Source organism: Apiospora marii (genome assembly GCF_038362585.1).
Source record: "Apiospora marii strain CBS 49790 chromosome Unknown utg000002l_segment0_segment0, whole genome shotgun sequence".
In the NCBI taxonomy this organism is placed as follows: domain Eukaryota; kingdom Fungi; phylum Ascomycota; class Sordariomycetes; order Amphisphaeriales; family Apiosporaceae; genus Apiospora; species Apiospora marii.
Window position 1 is genome coordinate 5,232,786 of NW_027117373.1, and position 25,978 is coordinate 5,258,763.

Here is a 25,978-nt window from a genome sequence, read left to right on the forward strand (position 1 = left end):
CCTACCAGGCCTCGCCCCTCTCCAAAACTTTTGCGCTTCGCGTCAGCACAGCCTAACGAGCGTGATGCCGGAGGGCGTTTGCGAGTCTGGGTCTAGCCCTCTGCGTTCTCGCTTGAGTGTTTTGGTTGTTTCGCCGGTATATGGACAGTGTCACGCAGCCAGCGTTTTTCTTTTCTTTTTTCCTCCCTGAGCAACCGATGGAACCGTAAGCCTGCGTTCACCTCGTATACCCATGTTGTTTTGGTACTTGAATTTAACATCCCATCCTTGCAAGGGCATGGCACCCATTGCAAACATAGTGACAGGAAAGACACACCATAGGAAGGTAGAGACAACTATTCGGATGGCGAAGGAAAGGGAGGTGGCGGCCAGAATGGAGTGCCAGTCTGCACTTCTGCTAGATACGCGCAAACAACGTAAAATGGGCAGAGGTGAACCTGACGAGAAACTAAAACAATTAAAGATCGCCAAAGAACCGGTCGATCTCGGCTCCAATCCAGTCAGACCTCTTCTGGATCTCGGCAGCCGACCATACCCCCTTTTCCGTGACGTACGCATCCACAAAACGCGCCGGCACCCATTCGAAATAGACATTCTTCACCTTGATCTTCAGGGCGTTAGCATGTCCGCTATCCCCTGACGACGATGCCGCCGCCTCCACCACATCATCTACACCTTTGACGCCGATACCTCGCCATCCCCTCGTCAGCTCGGTCGCATCGTTCTCCTCCACCACGTGCTCGCCCGCGTCCCCGGGACCGGCCACCTTGTCGACCTCACTCAGAACCACCACCCGGGCCCCGGGCGACACGTGCTTGGCGCTGAGGACCGCCGGGAGCGAGCCCGTCTTGTTGGACACGTCGCCGGCCGCGCTGATCCGGTCGGCGCCCAGCAGCACCAGGTCCACGCCCTCGGACGCCAGCGCGGCCGAGGCGTCGGAATAGAGCGTGATATCCATGCGCTTTTCATCCTTGCCCTGTTCTGCCGCCTCGGAGGAGAGGAGCCAGGACGCCAAGGCCACGCCTTCGCACAGGGGCCGCGACTCGAGGATGCGGAGATCGATGACGGTGCCGTCCAGCGCGGCAGTGGCCCGAGCCAGGCAACTCGCGATGGTCGAGCTCGAAGACAACGTCAATACCTTCAGTCTCGCCTCCGAGCGACCCTCGGATAACACACGGTCTTTGACGAAGTCTACGAACGACGACGAGATTTTGACCACCGCCGACTCTTGATGAGCAAGCAGCCCGTCAATGGCGTCCAGAGTCCGCGACAAGCGTTCCTCCGGCGAACCTATTAAATCTCGACGTTAACAGTCATTCTTTTACTTCATCCTTTATGGGACTCTGGAATAACATGGAATAAACACTGGAACAGGAAGGAAGAATCGCCGAAAGTCGCTTACCGTCTCCCCGCAAGACCGCTTGTTCCATCCGGTCGAGCGCCGAGACCATAGCCCCGACGATGGCCGCGCCCATGCTCTCGCGCCCGTTCCTCCAGAGATGCCAGGCAGCCATCCGGACCTTGGCCCACCAGGCATCACCACCGTCCATAATAACCGAGCACCCCAGTTGGGCGACGACGTCGCGCAGGACCGAGACGGCCTTGGCGGCCAGCTGCCGGGCCCCGCTCTCGTGGTCCGTCTGGAGATCCCGCAGCCCCGCGGCGAGAGCCCCGCCGGCCTCGGCGCAGAGGTCGGTCTCGGGCCAGACGCGCCGCAGGCTGTCGCGCAGCCTCGGCACGCCGCCGAACGCGTCCGAGTCCGCCACCGAGAGCGGGTCGTGCCACTCCCAGCCCTCGTGCTCCCAGTCGATGACGATGCCGGCCTCGCCTTTCCCGCCCTCTGCGGTCGACTTGAGGCGGAAGGCGAAGGGGTGGATGATCCATTCGCGACCGATGGAGTCGTCGGCGAAGGAGTACGGCTTGCCCTTGTAGAGGAGCTCGAGGTCCGACGGGGGGTCCAGGGCGGTCTCTTCCTTGATCTCCCGCAGGGCCGTCGCCAGGGCGTCGTTGGCGTCCTGCTCCTCGAGGCTTCCAGAGATAGGGGCGAGCTTGTGCCGATACGTCCGCACGTCGCCGCTGCGCCTGAATAGCGCGACCTGGGCCCGGGCATCGTTGCCAGGGGCATGCTTGAACAGGAACGACACGGCGACCTCGCGCCTCATCAGGGGCGTTGGGCCCGCGTCCGCGCCCGCATCTGCGGTCGTATGTGGCGACCCACTCGCCATAGAAGAACTGTTAAGTGGCGTAGCTTGCTCGCGAAAGCTGCATGCAAATGCTGCACAGCTGCAGGTTCCGAAATGAGGCCGATCAAGCAGTCGGCAGGAAAACGCGCGACATGAAGCCGATGATGCACCGTACTTGATTGCGCATCGGAAGGGAAGAAATTGCCACGCTGCAGGCTGCTGTAATGGAACGGCTGGATGCGGCGTTGAGGGAGGGGTTTGGCCGAGTCGGAGTTATGCAGGTTCCTTACGTCACTCGCTAAGATCGCCTGTGTGCATGTTGCACTGTACCAAATCCGAGTCTTACAGACTCAAAAGCCAATGCGAACAGGTGTATATTAGTATACCGGATAGAATTGAGTACTAGAACACCATTTTGTATGTATACGGTACCAATGAAACATCTCGCATTGCTTCCCTGGCGTAGTCGGGAGTAAGAGTTGAATATGTATTCAAAAGCACCCGGCAAAGGACCCTTCGGTTCATCCCAGCGGTCCCTTGCTCAGTATGCACCTACAGGCTAGGCAGAGTTTGGGGAAATACCCACTGAAGAAGCTCTGAGCCAACCCCTGCATCCAAAAAGACCCGAACCGATGGGGCCCGCAACTCACTAAAGTTTAGGGGACCAACCACCCCTTCCGTTCTGGGCACATCTCATCTCAAGCGTGGACATAACAAACCACCAAAACATATAGCATTCACGAGAACATATTGGTAGATCCGAAACCGGTGGTATCTTCATAAATGTGTATGCGAAATTAGCAATTAACCAAAACCCATCCCAAAACCCGCCCCATGCATTAAGCAATCCCATCCATCCCATCCCATCATACCCGTCCGTCTCTATCATCTGATCATAAATGCCAGGACATGATAAAAGAATAAATCTAACTCCACGCGATCCCAAATTCAGATAATGCTCGGTATTAGCGTGGTCTTCTAGCAGACGCCCGAGGGGATAGTGGTGCTGCCCGTGCGCCTGGACGAGGCGTACTTGGCGCCCTGGCCGAGGCCGCGCTTGGCGAACGCCGTCCAGATGGGGCAGGCGTTGGCTCCGCCCGTAAGTGCCTGATCGGCGTCGAGAATGGCGTCGCGGGCCTGCACGAAGTTGGGGTTGCAGGGTTGCCTGAGGAATATGTTAGTCAACGGCTTGGTAGAAGGCCATAAGAGAAAAGGGTGGTACTTACAGAGCCATGGCATCGATAACCAGCTTCATCGCCAGGTACTTGCCGTCGGTGGGGACACCGCTCTTGAACTCGGGCTTGGGGCCGTCGTTCTTGCCGTAGATGTCGATTAGGTTCCACATGACCTCGTAGAGCATCGTGGCCCAGGTCTCGCCAATGTCGTGGACCTCGTTCTGCGTGTTGAGGGTGGTGTAGGTGTTGGGGTTGACAGTGAGGCTGGTCGAGTACAGGACGGAGCGAATGCCGGCAGGGTCGTTGTAAACCCAGACACCCATGGGGTAGTCAGTCTTGCGGGTGTCGCTGGGCTTCAGGCGGATGGCCGTGGCCATGAAGTCACCCCAACCCTCACCCATACCACCGGCCTCGAGGGAGTTGAGGCAGTTGGAGTTGGCAGGTCCACCGGTGAGACGGTTGGAAAGTCCGTGGGTGTACTCGTGGATGACGACACCAGCCTCGAAGGCACCGTCACGCTGGGGAGTGGACCGGGTCCAGAGGAACATGCGCATGCGACCGGGCTGGCCATCGGGAGGGGTGGCGAAGTTGGCATTGTTGGTGCCGGAGCCGTCCTGGGCGTTCAGGATGGTGAAGTCGTCGCCCTTGCCGCCCTTGCCGTTGTTGCTGACCTGGAAGTTTCCGGCGGCCTCGGTGAAGCCGAGCGTGTAGAGCAGGTCGTGGTAGGTGTTGGCCGTGTAGAACAGCTGCGTGACGGCGGCGTCCCGGTAGGTCGAAGGCGGCGACATCTTGGCGTCGTACGGGTAAGAGAAGTTGCCGCTGCTGCTCGTGGGGCGGTAGTTGTTCAGGTACGACGACCCGCCGTTGGGGTTGGTCTGGGCGATGGCGTTGTTGCCGCGCGTGGTGTCGTAGGTCGTCTTGCCATCGCCAATCCAGGTAAAGGGGTTGGAGGTGGTGTCCCAGGGGTTCGTGACTGCTTGGCGATCACTCTCAGTGGGGTCGTTCTTTCCCCAGGGGTAGACCAGGTAGGTGGCATCAGTAGCCTCGGCGACGTAGTCGACGACACCGTGGACCTCCTCGTTAGTGGCTGCATCGACGTAGCTGAGCAGCCAGTTGTCCATGATGTCGGTCTCGACTCTCCAGGTCAAAGCCAGGGTGCCATCGGCCTTGACGAAGTACATCAGCTTAGCCTCGGGGTCCTTCTCCGCACCCGAAGTTCCCTTGAGGGTGTAAGTCTCCTTGGCATCCGGAGCCGCCTCCGCAGATGCCTGGCCAGAGATACCGAGATCGAGGATCTTGGTGGCTCCGCTCAGAGCAACGGTGGGGTCGCTGAATGCGCGCTTCGTCATGGGGCTCTCGGCAGGAACCTCGCCAGTGAAGAAGTTGTTCGAGTAGGAAAACACGGTTCCATCCTTGGCAATCTGAGTAGGCTGTTAGAAGGTTCATTCTCGAGAGGGGATACGTCAGACAACTCACGTTGACGTTGACGTCAGCATTGTCAATGTCGAGACCATGGGCGGTCTGCTTGAAGTTCACATGGGCAATGCCATTCGCGCCGACGTAGTGGTCGTTGACGAGACGGAACTCAGCGCCAGGGGCAATGGTCTTGACCAACTCAGTAGCAGTGTCGACGTAGGTGTCACGTCGAGCAATCCTGAGAGCGTCCTCGGTAGCCTTGGAGCTGATGTACTCCGCGGTCGACTTCAAGCGGAAGGCATTGAGGTCGACGGATCGGCGGCGGAGGTTGGACTGGTAGCTGTTGTGGCCAGCAACGGGGTGAGCGTTGATGTGCATAGTGGTGCCAAGGAGGCCGAGAAGGACAGAGGAGCGCATCTTGACAGAGCTGGAACGAGAGGAGAAGACGAGAGCTGGATACTGGGCTGAGGAGCTGCCTGGTTCTCTTCTTCATCTTGTCGCGATGCGATCTGGTCTTATATAGCTGATCTCTCATGATGACTTGTGATAGCGGCCGGAGGTAAGCTAGCGGGATGAGCTTCCTAATCCGAAAGGAGGCTCACCAAGACCAGTAGGCAGCCGAATATGGGCGGATAGCCTTGCAGGGGTTCACTGCTGCACCTTCCTGGGCCGAGTAGGACCACCGTAATTCGTGATATGCAGGGCAGCTATTGGCAGGCGCGGGCGAGAACCAGAACCAGTGTGGATGGTGGCCAGGTCTGGCGGGCAACCATGTCTCCATTCGGGTGAGATTGCGGCGTGGGAAGCCAAGACAAAAGGGAAGGTGGTCTCCACGCGTGCCATGGAGGGCGCTGGACCATAGGCTTCACATCCGAACTGATGAGACCCTGCAGGGGAGGCTGAGCGATTCATCCCATGTCAGGGCGCCGAACCACAGGATAACCTTACTAAACCTTGAGCCATCCGGCCGTGTCCGGATCTACCTCGAGGCCCGCCGCGGCAGACATAGTTCAGGATTCCATCACACGTCCTTGAACCCGGCGAGATATCGGTGTAGTAAGTAAAAGCCGAACGGGCAGGGTTGGCATGACCGTCAGGTCATTCCTCCCATTTCGCTGCGGACATGAAAGCATTCGGGCGGGGGGTCTGTCTGTCTGGTAATAGGGTCGAGAGAACTCCGTGACCGGTCCCTTGGCCCTCTGTAAGACTGACTAGAAGTCGAGTGCTACGTCGGCGATTGTGCAACCATAGCCCCGTGGCGGGTGTAACGGTCCCCAGAAGTGCGAGACAAGGAAGGTCAGCTAAGCTAGCACGCAAGCCCGCCCGAATGCCTGTCATGGTCAGTTGGGCGCCTGCCAATCCGGGACATGCACATGGGAGGACTGTCCGCATTTTGCGAAGGACATATCGGCATGAGACGATGGGAATCCGTGCGTATGCCTCTTGATAGCGGATTGCTGGGTGCGGCGAAGCGTGCCTGCGGCCGTGAGCCCAATGGCACTTTCTCGTCGTGGTCTAGCCGTTTGGCTCCTGCAGCAAACGGGTCCTCTTGGCACGATGCCAAGGGCTGCTCTCATCTCCGCAACAGCCACACCCGGCATCGCATATCTGTTAAGCATTGCGGCAGTAAGGCGTGATTACATATCCACCAATGGCGCCATGCGACGTTGTCTGGCGGCCGCAAGAGACGATGAAGATAAGAGAGAAAAGCATGGCGCCCTCGGATTTGACAGGGCGTTGTGATGGGGGTGATGGTGTTAGGTGTGGGGGATGGTGGTAGAGCCAGTAGTAGAGCGACTGGAACCCACCAAAAAAGGACTGACTGACTGATGCTAGCGGCGCGTCTGTCTGGTTTAGCGAAGGCACTCTTTGCATGAGACCCTCAACGTCTTCCACTCTTCCACCCACCTTCCCCTTCCGGCCCAGGGACCCGACCCGATGACACAATGTTATCGGCGAAACAGAGATGGCCATCTTTTTCTTTTTTCACGTGCCACTTTTGATGCAGATGAGATCGCGGCCAGCCATTCGCGAGTTATCCAGAGGAGTCCGAGATCAGGCGCTGCTCCAGTAGCGACGGCTGATTTCTCCGGCAGATCCATTGTCTTAGCACACGATCCGGGCCGCACAGGCCAACCTGCTGCCTTTTCTTTTCTGCCTTGCTAGTTGCGCCCAGTTTAAGCGCCGCGCGCGCGCAGCTTTAAAGAGAGTGAGAGTATTGCCGACGGAGCCCCGATGCACTCACTGCGCCTTCGCTTCATGCTTGACAGAAGGAATTAAATGCATTGAAGGTCCGATTTCGCGACGTGCCGATGGTCTCTCTGTATCTCTCGTCTAGTCTACTTCCTACCTATTCAAGAAGGTCTTCGACAAGTAGGTAAAGGTGCGAGTATGGCCGTAAGCTTAGCAGCTTCAATCCTGCATGTAATTGGGTTGCATTTCCCGTGAGTCTAGATTGAATCTGCAACGCTGGAACCAATCGGGACATTCTGCTCTACAGCTGACAATGCACTACTACTATATCTACTGCCGTAATAGAACACCTCGCCAACAGTCGCCTTGATAACCCCAGGTGACACCAGCAGAAGCAAGACGATAGAGAATCAGCCTTGAGATGCTGCAGATTGATACGCGATTGCTGCCCATCCACACCACCAGAGACGCCTGCATCGCCAAGGAACTTCCCCATTAGGAGAACCACCTGGGCTGAGTGTTTCCACTCTATCAGGGGTCGAGGTAGCTCGCTATTTTGGGCGACTACACCAACGCTCTCGAACCGAGTATGTGTGACATAAGAGAATCGATAATGGAACGGAAGTTTTCGAAATCCTCGAATGATATCTTCTAACTCGCATGCGACAAGGGTAGCGGACCGATGGACCATGTCGCATCTGCATCCGAGTGGTCAAAGCAAAGGCAGCAACCTCGCTTTTCAAATAAGCATCACTCAAGTTGGGACAATGCGACCTACCCGCGCATGCTGCGAGGCTATTTATAGATCCCTGCAGCCTGCTTGACGGATAGGGAAGTTCCTCATGTAAAGATTTCTCACGCCATAACGGCAGACAATTAGACGAATTCCTGTAGATGACGAGAAAGCTGCTCCTTTTCAAGGGAAACTAGGGGATGACGTAACACGAATTCCACACGGACTACCTTTGCGCACCTTCAGTGGCTTAATAGCCGTCGTCACTTATCATGTCACAAATTGTGCTGGAATCAACGTTCATAGCACCGGAATAAACGGGTTCTTTGCCAGAAAAGAACCCGTTTCCCCTTTGCCAGGACATTCCGCTGACTGCGAAGCTCTCCGGCCAGCGCCTTGGGCTCACTTTCTTCGACGGTCTGAACCTCAACGCAAATGACGTACAAAGCCCCAAGGAATGGTATATTAGGTGGATCAGTGTCTCCCACTGGGTACCTGCCACTGGTCACCGCTTCAAGGTCTTTCCGATGGCCCGAATGCATGTGAAACCAAATATCGTGGACTCGGTGTCTTTTCGATTTGTGCGAGGGTCGACGCCCTGGCACAATAGGCCGATCGGCGAAGGTGCCGGTGGGCAAAGGTCCTCGTCTCAAGCGGGCGATGAGAACCGTCAGCCGAAGGGCTGTTGAACCCAAAGTCAGATCTCGAGGGCCACATGACGGGAGAATGGAGTGGAAAACGGGATTGATTGGATGAGGTGTGTCTTGAGAGGTAGAAAATGGTTGGAAGCCTATCTCCGGAGGATATGTAATAGAGAAAAAGGGGTCGTCGGCGGTCTTAAACATGATGTGTTGCGCAGTCGGTCGGTGACAGCGTCGTTGGCCTTTTCTTTTGCACTTAAGTAACCATGCTCGACCCCGGGTGCCCCTTTTCACATAGAAGCTTTCGTGTCAAAGCCGAAGCTAGTTCGCAGTGTCTATGTCGGCCAATCACATCGGGTCGGTATTTGAGACATGCGTCCGCCACGAGCCGGTGACAGGTGGGCGGCTTAGTCAAGGGGTGAGGATCATCCAGCGTCGCCTATCCCGTTGGGCCGCTGAGGTGGAAAATTGAAACTCGACAGCTGAGTTGGGCTGGTGCCGATGCAGAGGGCTGATATCAAGACTATTGAATTCGTGCATCTATATATCCTCACCTTGCATCTGAGTACCAGGACTCTTCATTGACTAAGCAGATAAACTCAAATCCTTGAATATTCATTCACTTGCGAGCTACACTCTGACTGAGTACCAGTCAATCTACACCACATCACGAACGTGCAAATGGTCGATGACAGGGCCAGCTTAGGCGGCCCAGCTTGGCCGACTTCAACCATCATCAGCCTTACCATCCTCCTTGTCACCATTGTCATAACCCCGATAGGCTGGGTCCTGCAAAGACACTGGGGTCTACAACGTATGAAAGCAGAACCCTCGTTTTCCTATCCATAAGTGGCTGATCGTTCGTCAGCAATTCGGAGCTCCCAGTCTGACCATGCGGCTGAGCTTGAAGGCGGCCATGGAATACCGATTCGCCCCGGGGCTAAAGCTACATAAGAAACCACCCAGCACTTCCAACCTGCTAGATACGTTGCCAGCCAAGATCCGAGGCCGTATCATGTACATATAGCAGGAGGATGATTAATTTTAATGTCTTACACTGTATATAGATTCTAAGTTATCGGATATGTACTGTACGGGACGCCTAGCACTGGCAAAAGACCATTTATTTCAGTCAAACTTCTACTGTCACCCCCTTTCCGGGTTTACCCAGCAGCGTCTCATGTATTCATATTTATCCTATCGACCTACCCTACTGCAATCTCGACTCCTAATCCACAATCCTCCACTGCGGCCCATACCGTTGCACATAGTCACGGTAGTAGTCCGCATCCTCGAGAAGCCCATCTGCCTCGTCCTGCCTGGGCTCTTTCCGGTCCTCGGGCCAGCATTCATAAGTTTCGCCGTCGTAGGGATAGATGCCGTAAACCGCCTTCATTTCGAGCTCGACATCGCAGCCAGGGTACGCCTTCCGAAGCCGGCGATCGTTATCCGGCTTTCCGTCGTCGCCGGGGCCATCGTTGGTGCCCAGGGATATGTTGTTGATCTGGATACCGCGGAGCGCGAGGTGCCGGAGCTTGCCGAAACGCTTGCTTTGCCGGAGAAGCTGCGGCAAGACCGATTGGCAGAACAAGACGTCGCCCGAATCCGGGTCGACGGGCGTATCTCACGATCCCTTCCGTTCGGGACCGGGGTCGCGGTCCATTATGGTCGAGTCGTCGACAAATAGGCGATGCTCCAGAATGAGCTCTCTCAAGGTCTCGGAAGTCGCCCCCAAGAGCTGGGTCCACTCACCATAGACCATCTCTTCGTACTGCGAAGGAGGCTCGGCACAGCTACCGTAGTCCATGTCGCTGTGGCCAGTGTAAGGTTTGACCAGGTGGAGGTGCGTCAGCGAGGAAAAGCGGCGTGCTACGTCGTCCGAGAGCCATAGGGGGCTGTGGAATGCCCAGGGCCTGGAGCTGTCCTCGTCATCCCCATCGCCATGCTCCTCGTCTCCTCCAGTCAAGAGGCCACGCGAATTGTTTTCATCGTCGAACTTGTGAGCCAGAAGGCCCAAGTTCAAGTGGGTGATGGTTTCCGCGTTGGTGGTGAGAATCTCTTTCAGCAGCGCAACTGGAAAGTATCCCCGCAGCTTGAGATTGGTTAAAGCAGGCATGCAAATCTTGGGAGCTGAGTCCGGGCAGGGCTTAACTTCCGGTAGGGGGAGACCCACGAGCTCCAGCGACTGGAGGTTGGTAAGGCTTGACAGCACCCTGATTAACCCCTCATCCACACCAATCGACATGCAGAGAGACTTTACGTGCAGCGCCAACTCCGTCCATCTAGGAGCAGTCGTGATGGAGCTCACGCGAGCAAACTTCTCCTCTTTGGCGAACTGGAGGTTTCTGCGGTTGGCATTTTCGGCAGCCCTCCCGACTATCTCGGCATCGTCTCCCTCGAGATAGACTTGGTGGTGAAGGTCAACTTCGTCAGGGTTGTAACCATCGAACTCTCTTTGCGAATACTTCCGCTTCACAGGCTCGTTGACGATACGCAAGAAGGGATAGTCGTTATAACCGGTATCGCTTAGGTTGTTGTCGCCATCATAGTCGTCGCCTGTGTCCTCTGTGCCCAACTCCCACTCGAGGCGGCGGCCCTCGTGGGTTCCGCGGAAGTGGCACTCGACTTCGCCCCATACAATGGGAGTGAGCAGGCCATTGAGTGTCTTGCATGTCCGAGCCAGCGCCGCTTGGTCTGGTCGAAGCAGCAGCGACGCCACGGCGTGTAAAAGCTCCAGGGGCAGTGCGGCCAGTCTGTCCGTCATGGTGGTCGTGGAAAGTGGCAGCTGAGTGAAGTCAAAAGAAAGGAATGATGAGACAGAGCAAATCAAGGTCCCGAAACAGTGGTTCAACCGATCGAATTGTTGGTATCGGACGCAACATTTGGGTATGTTTTGAGTTCGTCCAACCTGCTCCTGTGCCTTTTATCTCTGCCACGTGGCTGCAGAGGGTGCGTTCCAGGGGTAGCTCTGAAGTGCCAGGCAGCCATCCCTGCTGCTGCCTGCTAAAATCCCCACATTACCGTGGAAGTAAAGTGGATCTCCTCGATGGAGCCGGGGCCTCACGAGTCACGACGATACCGAAGGCAAGATGCAACAAAGGGCCCTAGGAGGGTGGGAACGCTTAATCGAAACAGAAGTAAGCTTGGCATCAGGAAACTGGTTTGTTTGTTTCGGACTAGGCTCTAGATGTAGATGACAGTCCGCCCTTGTTGATAGGATTCGGGTGCGTCCATGCCACGGCTGCGTCTTACATAGAACCACTCCGATTCGGACGAATCTCATCGCCCCTGCCAGCCCGCTGGATCCTGTGGCCGACATGCTCAGCAGCTGATCGACCAGCTTATGAGCCCAGCGGCCGCCCGCCGTGGGCCGCTTAGCAAACCCTCGATAGTGACATGATCTGGCCCGGGTCAGCCTTTCCCTGCTTGCCGTACCGGACAGAGGCCTCGAGGAGCTGTCGTGTGGTTGGCGGCAACGACTTAGCCATATTCTCGCCGCGGTCCATGAGATCTTTTAATAAGATCGTTGTCCAGCGCTATGGCCAATCACGCGCCCGTATTGTAGAATCTTTCAGCCCCCGTCGGCTTATTTAGCTGATTAGGCAAGAGATACCACGTCTGCTCCGGGGCGTGAACCACCTTGGAAGACGCATAGAATTTAGTGAAGTGGGATCCAATCTGGCTCGTTTAAACTGTCTTTTTCAGTCTTGATAATTTTCTGCACTGATATGATAGGCACTGAGGAGCTCCTCTTTCTACCCCTGCATGTGTCTTGTAATACCATACCTGTTCCACATTCCTCGTCGCCTTCAAGCTTCTTCCCTCCGGCCTCTGATGTCTCCGATTCCTTCAGTTCTGCGACCATATCCACTGCCACATTCAGGCAAACACATTGCCATCTTCTTCCACCAGTTGCTGGGTGACACGGCCGGTGGGACCGGCTGGATGCCAATCGTAGCTAAGACCCTGTAGCTGTGAGATTGTCGAGTGCACCCAGTTGCACCTTTTGATGCCCTTGAGCTTATTCAGACACCAATCAAGGTAAAGCATCAAGTGCTTCCGTTGGTCCTCTCTTCGCATCGCTGCGTTCTTTAATTCCTCTGCAAGGGAATCACGAGCCTGTTGGCCTCGTTCCGTCTCTTCATCGAAAAGCCGGCTGGCTGCTGTTTCCAGAATACCTGCTGCCTGGTTGGTTGGTGCGCGGATAACTATCAGAACGATTTCGATAACATTGACTAGTGGCAGGCCTGGCTCCACCGGCTTGCCAGATTTGATTCTTTGTAGTTGTTTGTATATGTTTCTAAGACACCCAAGCGTTAGACCTGCTGCGATTATCATGACAGCGATGTGGTTCAGATCCGTCAGTTCAGCCATATACCTTGGGTGCATGTGAAACGCATAGAAGGCAGAGAGAGTATGAATACATCCAGAGATACAATAGTCTTCAGGAACTTCTAGCGCTGAACCAAGCAACCCTTGGACTGGTAGGCCGGTCAGAAGTATGTCCTCAAGAAAGTCATTCGTAGTATCTTGTATGAGGGTAACCAATGTGTCATTGAGTTTGTTGACCAGTTTCTGCGGTGCTAATATGCTGAATTCATCCGTTATGTCTGCCATCACTAAGCAAAGTTACTTCCGCGTACATGATTTGGACCTGTGGATAATGGTATTTGGAGTACTCACATTCCAAAAGGTACCCGAGCTCTCTTAAGTCGGACGAAAAGCAGGCTGTCCACATAAGAGAGTTTCTCTGTCGAGGTTTATTCCACAGGCTGCGGCAGTTGTGACATGGTATACCACCAGTACACTAGGATAACATTAGCAGTATAATAGTACAAAACAAAAAGTGTTGGGTTAACTACCTTCTCTCTATATTCTCGACATCGCAAGCATGTCTTCTTAGAATATGGACATCTCGTTCTTTTGGGATTGGGTAGAGGAAACTCTCGTGTGAGTTGCTCGACGATTAGGAGATCCCCACAGCTTGGTGCTGGAGAGCTACAGGCTTCCCACCTCCTCTTTCTGGTTTCCATCTGACTATCGCTGAGGCTTGGTTCCCTGACCTCTTCCATAGACTTCGGGCCTATGTGTCTAAAGGATGGCCCACAAGGAATGTTAGCCAGAACAATGGCAGGGTTGGGTCGGATCGGAATCAAGTTGATCTGCCGTTCAGATTGCTGTGTCGTTCTGGCAACTGATGGCCCGATCGGTGCCGGCATAGCAAACTCACGGTGTGTGATGAAGAGTTCTGGATTCGTAGAAGAGGGCCACCAGAGATCAGGAGCTGGATCACGTGGTGCCAGTAGACCAAGGTTATGATTTAAATGCTCAGATGAAGATGACTGAGGGGTGGCTGAACATGTGTTGATATTTTGCAACATCCCTGAAAAGGGTGCATTCTCGAGCAGGTTGATGTCAGTGTTTTGTGCGAGGCCAAGGAGATCGTCGATTTTCTGGTCCAGAACTTGTATGTCTCCGTCGACTTGATACTGCTGGCTTGGAGATACATCGTATCTTGTAGCATTGGTCAGCGTATCGGACACATCATCATTCGATGTGCCTAAACAATGATTCAAACAATGGCTGCCTTCTTTCCGTTAGCCATGTGGCACTCGGAAAGCAACAAGGTCATATTCATGTTCTTACTATTTTCGAATGCAATGTTCTCACGAATATCTAGGAGGTCGGATCCAGGCCCAATGAGCGATCCCTCTCCGTTGATATAGATGGCTGGTCGTGTTAATTGGACCGGATCCTGGGGATAAGAGATGCTGTCAGAGAGTTGTTGGTTTGCTGACTCAAGATTCGGCATGTTGATGCTCTCCATCCAGTCATCACTCAGGTGGTCCTCTTGAATGGCGTCAGCTGTTGGTAGACGGGAGCAGGTATATGGCCCCTCGGCCTGGTAAGGTTGGCCGTCAGACTGTTGTGTGTCCTCTTGCAAAATGGGGGAAATCATGGAGGGCGATTGGGACTGAAGCTGTGGTTCAAGTATGTAGGGGATTTCCAAGGCGACGGGTGGGGTAGCTCCCAAATCTTGTCTCTCCGCGACTGCTTGGTCAGCATCGCCCGACTCGTTAGACGGTCGGCAAGGGCGCCAATCTGACATGCTGTTGGGTGTGACTTGGGACAGTTCTATGATAGAAATGGGCTGTGAAGGTGTTGGTTAAGGAGAAGAGAAGAGAAAAGACCTTGTGGGAGAAACGGGCTGCTTAATATGCCAGCCTGGTTACACCAGCCAGCCGCCCCCAGTGCTCGGATCAGGATTTTCTGATCTGACTGGCGAGAAACGAGCAACGACTTGACCAATCAGCAATCGACCGGAATGATCAAAACAGCAATGATCTTCGGCGCTTTACCGTTTCCAGATTTCCGGTCGGAAACTCGCGTCCTTATTGGACAAGACCAGCATGAGTAAGTATCAGGTATCGCAAAGAATCGTGTTTACAGGTTCATATGGGGAGAAGCTCTTCCCTGTGGCCTTCGAGAGTATCTTACCGATCAACAACACTTTTACTCACCCCTTTCTCGAAATTCCACCAAGCTTGACGTCGACTTGCATTGCAACTGAGCAATGACCCCAAGCCTACCTAGTCATATAGTCAATACTGCCAGTATGTCAGCAGGGCAGGCGTCTCCTGAGTGGACCATCTCTGCTATTATTGGCCTAGCCCAGCTGATCGCTTTCGTCATCTTCTCCTTGATCGGGCTCATGATCAACATACGTTAGTACAAACTATTTCCGTTGCCTATGTTATTCAAACTCATACCTCATGGGTAGATGTCTCACGAGTTCCTCGCTACCCTGTCCACGATGCGGGAGAACATCAACAGGACCAACACGATGCCTGAGTAATATGGTACGTCTTGAGGTACCTTACTTAGTACAGGATGGACCTTTGTTGACCAGGTACATAGCGCTGGCGACAACTAACTGGAGCACCGTCATAAGGAGCGATTGCCCGTCTGTGGGGTCGGCTCGTTGGAGCAACGTTGATGGGGAGCGTGGAATATGATCAGGATGGTCTGCGTACATGTGTAGTTTGTCTATATAGGTTATGGAGTACTAGTTTATACACTGCTCGATACCGTATGAGTTGTTTCCCGTCATCCCGTACCGTCCACGTCAGCTCTGGATCCTCGAAAGCTGGAGCAACGTAATCGTCATGTGAGATGCCTTTTACAAATACGGACACGCAATCACTGACACAGGCACTACTCCGCGCCATGGGTTATTTGTGTAATAACCGTTTATGCCTACGAGACGTTTCTTATTCAGCGAGCATAACCACACTTACAGCTGGATGCTCGAGATCATGTACCTGCCCTGCTACTACTAAACTCAGAAGGATTTATCCGTCTACCTCAGTCTCACCTTCCCGATATCCAATCCCCATGCCGACGGACAATGGTCGGCCAAATCTGCCCAGGCCAAAGATTCAGGTCATGTGACCAAAAAGGAACAAACCAGGGAGGCGCAAACATATATGCAAACAGAACTTCCGGCAAAACATTGGTCTAAGAGATTGGACACAGTACTTAAAACCCAACAATTTCAAATACACCCAGCGAAGTAGCTGATTTACTTAATGGAAGAAGAAACCTCCTGTGGGTGTACGCACCCACAGGCACTTCGCTTTTGCCGGTTTCCACGTTCGAGCCCCGTACGGGCACTTCTTTTTTTACTACTTTCCCCCCTTTCCTCTCTTCAACCGCAACACTCGTCACCCGCTGAGCAATGCGCATCAAATCACACTGTTTGCTTTGATGCCAGAACATGTTTATCCACTGTAATTCAGCGTCGCGAAGAGGGCACCCACTTTCAGCCACCACTGCTCACCCCATCGACCTCACTTGAAGCAACGATGATTGCACTTCTCATTACGCATGCATTCCTAGCATAATCTTATTCATTTGATTATTCAATGATTATCCGACAAGATGGTACGTACTAACTCAGGCGCCAAGACATGGTCTAGTCCCGCCCTTTCCCTCAACGTTTACCCGACCCAAGCTTCCACACTATCACCCCCGCCCCCGGGATCTCCCCCTTCTCCCCAATGACCACGTCCCCTCCCTGCATCTCCGGCGCCGCCGCGGCTTCCACCCCGTAGTTAAAGGCCCAGAGCAGATTCCCCCGACGCAGCAAACGAACAAACTTACCCAAATCATTGGCCTTGTCAGCCACCCGACCCGTAAGGTCGCGAATGCCTGCCCCAGCCGCCAAGTCACCCAGGTATGCCACGAGGAGGTCGGCAGGCGGGTTAAAAGCGAGGTAGTGCACCAGCCCATCGCTCGACGCACAAGCCGCCGGTTTCCCCTCGGGGCGGTGGCGCGACGTGTACGTTATCGTGGCGTTGCTATTTCTCTTGCTTTCGCCGCCAGATCCCACCCGGGTGCACTCGATCCACTCCTCGCGCGCCGTGATGTTGTACCGCTTCCCGTCGTACGCCACGCCGCTTCGCGCAAAGGCGGGCGGCGTCTCGACGCGGGTGACGCGCATGGGCAGGCGGCGGCTCAGCGTGCTGTTGTTGCCCGGGTTCAGGCCGGCCACGTTGGCGAAATTGACGTCTTTGGAGCCAGTGTGCGGACCGAAGACGACAGGACCGGTGTAGGAGGCCAGAGCAGTGTCGAAGGCTTCGGTGATGATGGGCATGCTGGGCACCACGACCATCTTGTATCCGTCAAGCGACTGGTAAGGGTCAATGATGTCGACGGAGAGGCCGAGGCGGCGGAGGGACGAGTAGAAGGTGTACACCAGGTCCGTGTACTTCAGCGCCACATCCTTGTAGGAGGCGGACTTGGGGTCCCAGGACCCGCTGTAGGGCTCGATGGCCCAAACCCAGTTGGAGGTGTAGTCGAACACGAGTGCGACGTCCGCCTGGGGTTCTGCAGTGACGTTACTTACCACGGCGCGGAGGAGGGGGGAGGTCCTCGTTGGCCAAGATCTGCTGCTCCACAAAACCCTGGTCCTCGGCATTGTCGGAAGTGAAGAGGGCCGAAAGCGTCTGCTCTTGCGCGAAGGGAGCCTGGCGCCAGCGGAAGTAGTTGACCAGGTCGCCCGACGCCGCGAACAGCTCGTGCGTCCAGAGCCGGACCATACCCTCGAGGGGTGAGACGCGGTATGGGTTCCAGTTCAGCACGCCGGGCTCCATCTCCATGACGCCGAAGGGGCCCGCATTCTTGCCGTACGCGGCGCCCGAGATGCCCCGGTACAGAGCGTCGTGCATGGCCTGATAATCGGGCAGACCCTGCCGCAAGCTGTCGGCCATCTCATCCTCGGAGAGCCAGTCGAAGGCGAACACCCCGGCCAGGGCGTACTGGTCGAACGTGGCAAAATCAATTCCCACCTTGCGCGCGAACTTGTGGTGGTCGAACTCGGTGAACAGCATCATGAAGTTATGTGTGACCGCCTTGTTGGGCGAGTACTTCCGCAGGATGCCCGTCTGTTCCTGGGCGAACTCGATGACCATGTCGGAGCTGAAGGTGTACCAGTCCAGCGTGTGGGCCTCATTGGTGGTGTAGACCTCGAGGAACGGCGGCTGGACCGTCTCAAAGCTGACATACTGGGACGACCAGAAGACGCGGCCCTGCAGGGCGTTCATGTTCTCGATGGTGCCGTACTTCTTCTCGAGCCAGACGCGGAACCGCTTGATGGCGTTGTGGTCGTAGCTCACCGTGGTGGCGTGACAGCCGAACTCGTTGTCCAGCTGCCATGCGACCACGTTGGGGTTGTCACCGTAACGCTCAGCCAGCTTGGTGGTGATGCCCTGGCTGAGGCGGCGGTAGTCGAAGGACGAGAAGCTGTAGTGGCGACGCGACCCAAAGTGCAGGGTGGTGTTCGTGACGTCCACGAAGTCGATATCGTACTTCTCCGTCACCCAGTTGGGCGGCGTGGCCGTGGGCGTACCCACAATGGCTTTCAGGCCATATTTACCGCAAAGCTCCAGCGTCTTGTCGAGCAACGTGAAGTTGTATTGACCCTCGGAAGGTTCGAGGATGGACCAGTCAAACTCGTTGACGCGCACATACGAGATGTTGGCGTCACGCATACGGGCCATGTCTGGTTCCCACATGGACTCGGGCCATTGCGACGGGTAGTAGTCCACGGCGAGATGAAGTCCGCTGGGCCACCGGTCCAGGGAGGGTCCGATATGGGTGGTGTTGGCCTGGCGGGAGTGACTTGTTGCAGCACTAAGGACACTCTGGGCCAAGAGCGCCCCCGTATGGAGAGCGTGCAGCATCCTCATGATGGGCGAGTTAGTGGCGGATACTCCTGTGCTCTTAGATGTCACACCCTGACATTGACTACGATGGAAACATCTTGAAACCTAGCGAGGACACCCACCTAGCTTTTATCACTTTTCTTGGACCGAGGGTCCGTATGCAGCCCCTCACGGCTTGTTATGCTTCCATCGGTAAGCGTGGCCTTGGCTGGCAATATTGCAGGTCCTCGGGACCACAGATCGTGACATCGGTCAGTCATCGACCGAGTCAGAGCGGAGTATGCGAAAGGAAAGAAATGCGATGCTCCATACCGGGCAGGACCGGCAGTATTCTGTGATCAAGAACGGTGGAGAGGCAGGTTTTGTGGACTTGGACATGCACTGATGAGGGAAGAACCTATTTTCTCCAAGCCCACCTTGGCCTTTTGCGGGGAAGATTGGGGTCAAGCTGGGGGTGGCAGGGCGCGGCAGGGAGTTGCTAACCCGTAGCGCCCTCCACGGCCGGAGGTTAGCCCGACCAGTGAGCAGGTCGGTGGGCAGATTCTGGGTAATCATCACTCGGTCATTACCCCATCAATTGCAATTTCAATCTGCTGGATTTTCTCACACTTCTACCCCCTGAAGTTTTTTTTCGGGCATCCACGCACTTTCCAGAAGCTGCCTCAGCTCCAATTGGCATCGAGGCTATAGACGACTGCACTGGCGGCTCAACACATCCGTTCTACAATCAATTGATGGAATGGGACGGGATTGGGCTTAAGCTACCTAGTGCTACAACACCGGCTGTAGGCGCTGATCGTCCAACGCCCCCTGCAAACAATACCTAGCCCATATCGATTTTCCAAGAAGGACGTGTCACAATCAGATATCTGACCATGGGCAATGTTATCATGGCTGCCTAGTAAGCAGTGCGACGTAGGCGGCGACATGCTCCAGGCCCAATCTGTTCAGATTTACATATTCTGGCCTCGTTAGGATGGGTAAGATGATCAGCTGAAACACCATTGGGTTGAGAGCCTTTGGCATTGGCTCGTTGTCGACTCACCTGGGGTGAGTGGAAGAGGGGTTTCTTCACTCTCAGTGGCCGCTTTCCCCAGCAAAGATTGGTGATCCCTGCCTTGCTGCAACGCAAAATTGGGCGGTTCAGCTACCAAAATGCATTTACGGAGGGTACAGCGCCAAGAAAGTTGGGGGCTTCAGCACCTTTTCACAAAAAGCGCATGGCTTGCCTCGCTTGCATCGAAGACAGGAACCAACGCCTTTTTTTTCTGCATTCGCCAAACCGCCGCCGCCGTTGAGCTGATCGGATGAATGGCGCTACCTCGAGATATGTCCCTGAAAAGCCACCCCCGCGCCGAATCAAACTCTCCTGAGGCGCACAGCTGAAGACGCCCACTTGTCAATTTTCCCTGAGCTGAGGAGACGGTCAGCGACGCGAGATGGGTAGAGACCCGCCCACCAAGGTTTCCCGTCGCCAGCAGCAACGTCTGCCGGTGAACCAACGCCGACACAAAGTCGCGCCGGAAAATAGGAAGCGCGTGTCCACTGCGTATGTCTTTATCCTCGTTTTCTCACTCGCCGTCAGCCCATTAGAATTACTGCTGCTTCCTATACCAATCAAGCAATAATAGCGACTGGGAGCCTCTAGTCAACTGACATCTTTCCGAACAGCTGCAACAGCTGCAACGTCAGGCGCATCAAATGCACGGGCGAGAGCCCTTGTCAGCCGTGTCGCAACAGTTCTAGGGAATGTCAATACCCGGAGGCAGTCGAAAAAGTATCAGTCTCGCGTCCGGAATGGGAGGAGCTGATGGCCAAGTGCGCCAGGCTGGAAAGGTGCCTCGAGCAAGCCGTCCCGGATGCGACGCAGCGCAGGAGGCTCCTCGAGAGTCAGCTCAGTGTCAGCGCCGGCAGTAGCCCATGGGATTCAGAAGTAGCGCAACCAATTTACGGCAGCAATGAGACCTCTCCCAGTGAAGAGTCAGCTTCCTCAGAAAGGGGCGGCTCGAAGTCATCCCCTCGAGGCGAGCTTCGTATCTTGAGTGACGAAGACAACCCGACTCGATACCTAGGTCCCACTTCCGGAGCCGCATTCCTCGGCCACGTCAAGGAGTTCATGGCCAATGTCTTTTCCCTGGGTTGGCCATCAAACGACTGCCCCTCTGACACGATTTCGTTGCTCGACTCAATCGGCCGCTTTCAAATACGCGACCGACGGTCATTCAGACCACGGCATGGGGAGCGACCAGCGGGCCTACCGCGTAAAGACGAGCTGAATGCTATGTTAACGAAGTCGAGCCACTTCTTACAAGATGCACAGAACGACTCCTATTGCGGTGGCGTGCTCTACTGGGATAACCTCGACCCCTTGAAGCTAGATCTCGACTCGCTCGACGCGCAACCCGCTGATGCACGCGAATGTCGCCAGTTGGCTCTTATCCATGCCGCCATTGCCACGGCATGTATACTGGACACTTCACCACCCACGAATAATAATGCAAACACAGGCGATGCGTTCTTCGAAAGGGCCAAATCTCTAACGAGGAACCCCCTTGATGCGGCCAGCTGTTCCATGCTCGATCTCCCCGTCTTGACCAACATGGCAGTATATCTCATAGAGGTCGACAGAACAGATGCCGCTTACTTTCACATCAGCCTCGGGATGCATATCGCGATCACGCATGGTGCACACCAGGGATGCATACAGGACGAACAGGAGAAACGCTCCTTCTGGGCCTTGTACCTACTAGATCGATGGCTCTGTGTCTTGCTAGGCCGGCCGCCGACGTTGATGGATGAGTCGATCCACTTAGCGCTCCCCGACGATTCTCGGTAAGTTAATCATCCGGTTACCACCAGTGGGAAGCTGCTGGATGAAGACTGATTCCTTTTTAGTGGTCTAGCCGAATCGTTGGGTTTGATCGCCCACGTAAAGCTGGCCAAGATAGCGGGCCATATCATACGAAAGGCTTGCCAGAGCTCCCCTGGCGACCGTGATGATATACTAACAGACCCGAGCTATGTTGATAGCACATTGAGAATGTTGCAAAAGTGGTCGGCGACATTGCCGGCCGCACTACGACTGTCTAACCATCATCTCGGCACCGACAGAGCCGCGTGCGAACTCCGGATGAAGCATAACCAGCTTGTGCTTCTCACCACAAGACCCACCCTCCTAGACATCCTGGGGAAATCCCTCGCGGCGCGCATCGAGCATCGCAAATGGAACTGGCACAACTCGCCACAGTACTCGCACGCGTGGCACTGCCTCGACGCCGCCCGGGAGAACCTGCGGCTGGCCAAGTGGATCCTCGGCATGAAATCGTCGTCTCGCACACGCGGCTTACTCGCACCGCTCTTGTATAACGTATTCGACGCCGCCGTCATCGTGCTCCTCCACGAGCTGCTTGCTGATCCCTCCGACACCAACCCCGATGACAACATCACGTTCGCCATCGACTGGTTCGATAAGCAAGCCAAAAGCAGCTGCAGTAGTCTTCCCAACGATTGCGCACGCGTCCTTCGCGACATGAAGACGCTGGTACAGCGCATGCTCCATCACGGCCTTGGGGCCGGCGTTGTGCCTAGCGGTGTCGCTGCGAGTGCTCACACTATTAATCCCGTTTCGAAACGGAACATGTCAATCTCGCAGGCGCCCTCGCCCGCTATTTACGACGTCGGCTTCATTCTCAATCCCGAGATCCCGCCCGAGACTCCGGCTCCAGCGCCAGCGCATCCATCTGTCAACACATCGTCCCACGCGCTATTCACCGAGCTCTCGTCCTGGATCAGTCACGATGAGCACCATGCCTACGACAACTACTCTACGTATTAGTGCATCATCCTGTACCTGCTGGGTTGCACCATGACGTGGGCAGAAATCTGACACTTTTACATGGGGCGCATAGAGAATGCACTGGATACAGCTCATGATCCGATTTAAACTAGTATATCGATTCCAAGTGGACATTATGTACGATCGCACCGTCCTGCGATTAATACGATTCGCGAAATGCATCATGGCCTCGAACTATCGTTCGTCACCATCGCCGACCCCGAATCCTTCGACGCGTGATGCGGTACCCACAGCTGAGCCTCCTCATCGTCATTCTGCAGCGCCGGGTGGTACCGAAGCCCAGGATCCGCGCCCACGGGGAACATCTCGAGCGACGAGCCCGGGCCCGCCGTCTGCTGTGCAAGGTTATTGTTGTGGCGGCGCTGCTTGAGCATCTGGCGCTCCGCATTGCGCTGCTCGACGGTACTGATGGTCCGGCCGTTTCCCTCGTCGCCGCTGCTCCGTTTGCCGTGCGACGAGATCAGGGCGGGGAAGTACCGCGTGAAGAAGGGCCGCAGGGCGGGGACCGAGGCGCAGACGATGCCCGCGTTCACCTCTAGGAAACACAGGATCATGTCCGGCACGGCGTCCCAGTCGTAGTCGTCGCTCGCCTCCAGCGTGGGGATGTAGCTCACGCGGTAGATGGCCACTACGCAGACGCTGTGTTTTCCGAGTTGGGGAACGGTTAGCTTTCAGACTACCTTTCTTATGCGATGGTATGGGATTAGAAAGGCCGCGGACGACTCACAATACGCCCGTCGCGAACGTCAGGACCAGCAAGATCTTCTGCCGCGTCGGTATCTGCAGCGGAATCACAATGGGGATGGGCAGCAGCAGGATGACGACGTCCATGACGATGTTGAGGCAGCTCACGGCGATGTAGCCCGGGTACGAGCCGTCGCAGCCGCCGTCGACGTCGCTGAGCGTCTCGTCGACGATGCCGCGGATGGGCCGGCAGCCGAGCGACTCGACGAAGATGGCCGTCAGGGAGTAGGCCACGACGGCGAGGACGCTGCCGTAGGCGGCGGCGCGGACCCAGTTCTGCGGGGCCAGGCGCGTGTAGAAGACGAGCATGGACATTTTGGCGAAGCTCACGCTCAGGATGAAGGTGAGGTAGGCGAGGAGGCCGTACTGGGATAAGGGTGTTATGTTAGTGAAGTCTTATGAGGCGTAACCGTGGTGTTGGAAGTACTGACAAGGCGCTCGCCGATGTGATATGTGCTCTGGAGGATATCCCACACGTGATATGTGAGGCCATGGTCAATGTCTGCCGGTTCGATTGCTTAGTTAAGTAGACATCTGTATATCAATTCTATATGTACCCACCCTTCTTGACGAATATGGTCATCAAGATGGACATGGCCATAGCCACGGTCACGAGCCCTGTTTCTCTACGTCAGCAGGCTTTGTCTACACACGGATGGTGCAGCCTTCTCAAAGTGAGAGAGCCACTCACAGTCGTCTGGACTCAACCCCGTCTTGACGACACGGACCCGCGTATACAGGCGCAGGAACACGGCCACGCCCGCGACGATGACGGTGCTGATGCCGGCGGCCATGAGTTCGTCCTGCCGCGTCGGCGGGTTGACCGGTGTCCGCACTTGGCCCGGAGGCACGTCGGCGTAGTACTCCGGCTGGGTGTCCATAATCGATTGTTGACTGATTAATCACATCAAGATAACCAGATATCTTGTAAACTGGCGCTCGTGTGGAGTAGTGGAGATTGGATCCTTTCTAAGTACCCTCTTTGGTTCCTTGGGAGTTCGGCAGATGTGCGTCGCCAAGAGGGAAGGTACCGATCAGCCTTATGTGTATGGGGACTGTAGATATGGTCGTCTGGGTGGGCAGGTGGGTAAATCAGGATCGGTCCCTTCCCGATGCGAGCAAGGGATCTTCTGCTTTGCGACAAGGAGATCTTCTGCTTTGCGACAAGGCAAGCTGGTGAATCGAAATGAGGAAACAATCTTTCTTGGCTGCCAACGACGAGAAGCAGGCAGGCTCGCTCAATTATTAGCTCGATATCGAATGCGCATTGGCATACCCAACCCGCCGGTAAAAAGAATTGGGCAAGGCAAAGAAAGGAAGGGGATGGAGGGAGGAAACGAGATTCGATTTGCTGACTGAGGCCAATGCCACCCCAGATGATGTGACACAATCGGGCTCTCCTGTCTCGTGGGATGGTACACCGCATAATCAATCCATCAATTCCGGGCAAGACCAACCAGGCCAGGCGGACGTATCACCTCGGCCTCTTTTTTATTCTCTGTTCGCATCTCGTTCATTTGTTTTAGGTATCCCCCCCCCCCCCGCATGTCTCGTTCGTTTCCTAGTTCTCGGTTTTCTTCGTTGCCAATTCATTTCCCATCTGGGGATTTTTGCTCACCAGCAATGGCTTGGAACGCTACAATCTGACATGCGTCGGGGACAATCGATCTCTTTCCAACCGGCCGGTACGAGCTGGGGTAAAAAAAACCCAACAGGTCAGCCAGCAGCAGCAAAACGCGGGTCGGGTCTTCCAATCAGCCAGACCAGCAATCAATCACTGCCGATCTTACCTGCGGCCGAGTGGCCTTTTTGCTTTTCCACCTCTCCCCCCTCCCCCCTTCTCGTCAATTACTTACCAATGAGCCAACTTCTACTGCATTGGCGACACGGAAATGTGCTGATCACCGCGCTGATGCGCTGTTCGTCTGTCCCGGCCGTACTACCAATCGTATAGGTAAGAGGTGCGCCACGAATGGAACCTTTCACTGGCAGCTTAGCCAGCGATCGCACTTTTCACATTTGGACATTCTCCCCATTCGACGTGAAGATAAGCCTTTGGCGCAGCCCTTTTTCGTTGGGCTACCACGCCGGTAGATGGAGCAAAGGTGGAGAGAGAAGGGAAGGAGACCAGGCCCATGTCATCAAATGTCTGGGGTTACTCATCAGGTAGGTAGCATAGCATCATAACGCCTCTTTGCATGTACAGCCGGGCAGGGCAACCTTTCGGATCCCGGCCACGGATTTATGGTGATACTTACCTAGCAACGGCCACTTTACTCGACTCTGGCTGCGAGCCTACCGCCGTATGTCTCACATACCGCGTTATTTTGGCAGGTCGCCTGCAGTGTTTCTGCTTCGGCAACATGCCCGCCCGCCCGCCAAAGCTGTCATCATGTCAATGGCGGATGTGGGCCGTCTTCAGCTTACAGACACCAAGGCGGAGAAATTTATTCGTCGCCGTCGTTTTCGCCCGCCGGGCCGATGGTGGCTTGATTACTAGCAATGTCTCTTTCGGGCGAGAATTGCAGGTTTATGCACTCTTACCTACTTCAACATATTGTATCAAATCAGCAGCTCGCGCTGTATCGGCCGAAAAACAAATACAAGGCCTTCTTCTTGATTTATAGCGATGCAAGTATCGCCCAATCCTATCGCCAACATCATTGGCGCCATTTTTATTACATCTAGCCATGACTTGATTATGTGCTCGGCTGAAAGTATTACGGCTCCTACGAGAGCCGCATGCCCTGATAAAGCCCGCAGTTCTGTGACAGTCCCACGGGCTCGAGTTGAGCTCGGCCTAGACTCCAA

At 55.3% G+C, this 25,978-nt stretch overlaps 7 protein-coding genes across 7 annotated transcripts; 1 reads left to right on the top strand and 6 right to left on the bottom strand.

Annotated features, from left to right (window-relative positions):
* Positions 1–457: 457 nt before the first annotated feature.
* Positions 458–2,225, bottom strand: PG985_003380 (uncharacterized protein; the record flags this gene model as incomplete). Its single annotated transcript, XM_066823149.1, has 2 exons — positions 458–1,290; positions 1,403–2,225. 2 exons carry the CDS (start codon positions 2,223–2,225, stop codon positions 458–460), a joined length of 1,656 nt encoding a protein of 551 aa, XP_066690581.1.
* A 936-nt stretch (positions 2,226–3,161) lies between these two features.
* On the bottom strand, positions 3,162–5,191 carry PG985_003381 (fungalysin metallopeptidase; the record flags this gene model as incomplete). The annotated part of the gene is made up of 3 exons (XM_066823150.1): positions 3,162–3,348; positions 3,410–4,788; positions 4,835–5,191. The coding sequence occupies 3 exons, from the start codon at positions 5,189–5,191 to the stop codon at positions 3,162–3,164; spliced, it is 1,923 nt and encodes a 640-aa protein (XP_066690582.1).
* Positions 5,192–9,569: 4,378 nt separating this feature from the next.
* PG985_003382 (uncharacterized protein) lies at positions 9,570–11,105 on the bottom strand (the record flags this gene model as incomplete). Its single annotated transcript, XM_066823151.1, has 2 exons — positions 9,570–9,891; positions 9,970–11,105. The coding sequence occupies 2 exons, from the start codon at positions 11,103–11,105 to the stop codon at positions 9,570–9,572; spliced, it is 1,458 nt and encodes a 485-aa protein (XP_066690583.1).
* Positions 11,106–12,220: 1,115 nt separating this feature from the next.
* On the bottom strand, positions 12,221–14,450 carry PG985_003383 (uncharacterized protein; the record flags this gene model as incomplete). The annotated part of the gene is made up of 4 exons (XM_066823152.1): positions 12,221–12,960; positions 13,025–13,148; positions 13,405–13,901; positions 13,988–14,450. 4 exons carry the CDS (start codon positions 14,448–14,450, stop codon positions 12,221–12,223), a joined length of 1,824 nt encoding a protein of 607 aa, XP_066690584.1.
* Positions 14,451–16,334: 1,884 nt separating this feature from the next.
* PG985_003384 (uncharacterized protein) lies at positions 16,335–18,591 on the bottom strand (the record flags this gene model as incomplete). Its single annotated transcript, XM_066823153.1, is given in 2 exon segments — positions 16,335–17,230; positions 17,250–18,591. 2 exon segments carry the CDS (start codon positions 18,589–18,591, stop codon positions 16,335–16,337), a joined length of 2,238 nt encoding a protein of 745 aa, XP_066690585.1.
* Positions 18,592–20,006: 1,415 nt separating this feature from the next.
* PG985_003385 (uncharacterized protein) lies at positions 20,007–22,402 on the top strand (the record flags this gene model as incomplete). Its single annotated transcript, XM_066823154.1, has 3 exons — positions 20,007–20,116; positions 20,239–21,399; positions 21,463–22,402. The coding sequence occupies 3 exons, from the start codon at positions 20,007–20,009 to the stop codon at positions 22,400–22,402; spliced, it is 2,211 nt and encodes a 736-aa protein (XP_066690586.1).
* Positions 22,403–22,623: 221 nt separating this feature from the next.
* On the bottom strand, positions 22,624–24,048 carry PG985_003386 (uncharacterized protein; the record flags this gene model as incomplete). Its single annotated transcript, XM_066823155.1, has 5 exons — positions 22,624–23,062; positions 23,151–23,533; positions 23,599–23,669; positions 23,729–23,785; positions 23,859–24,048. Coding segments are annotated over 5 exons (1,140 nt in total), but the record flags the coding sequence as incomplete, so codon positions are not given.
* Between the last annotated feature and the right edge of the window lie 1,930 nt (positions 24,049–25,978).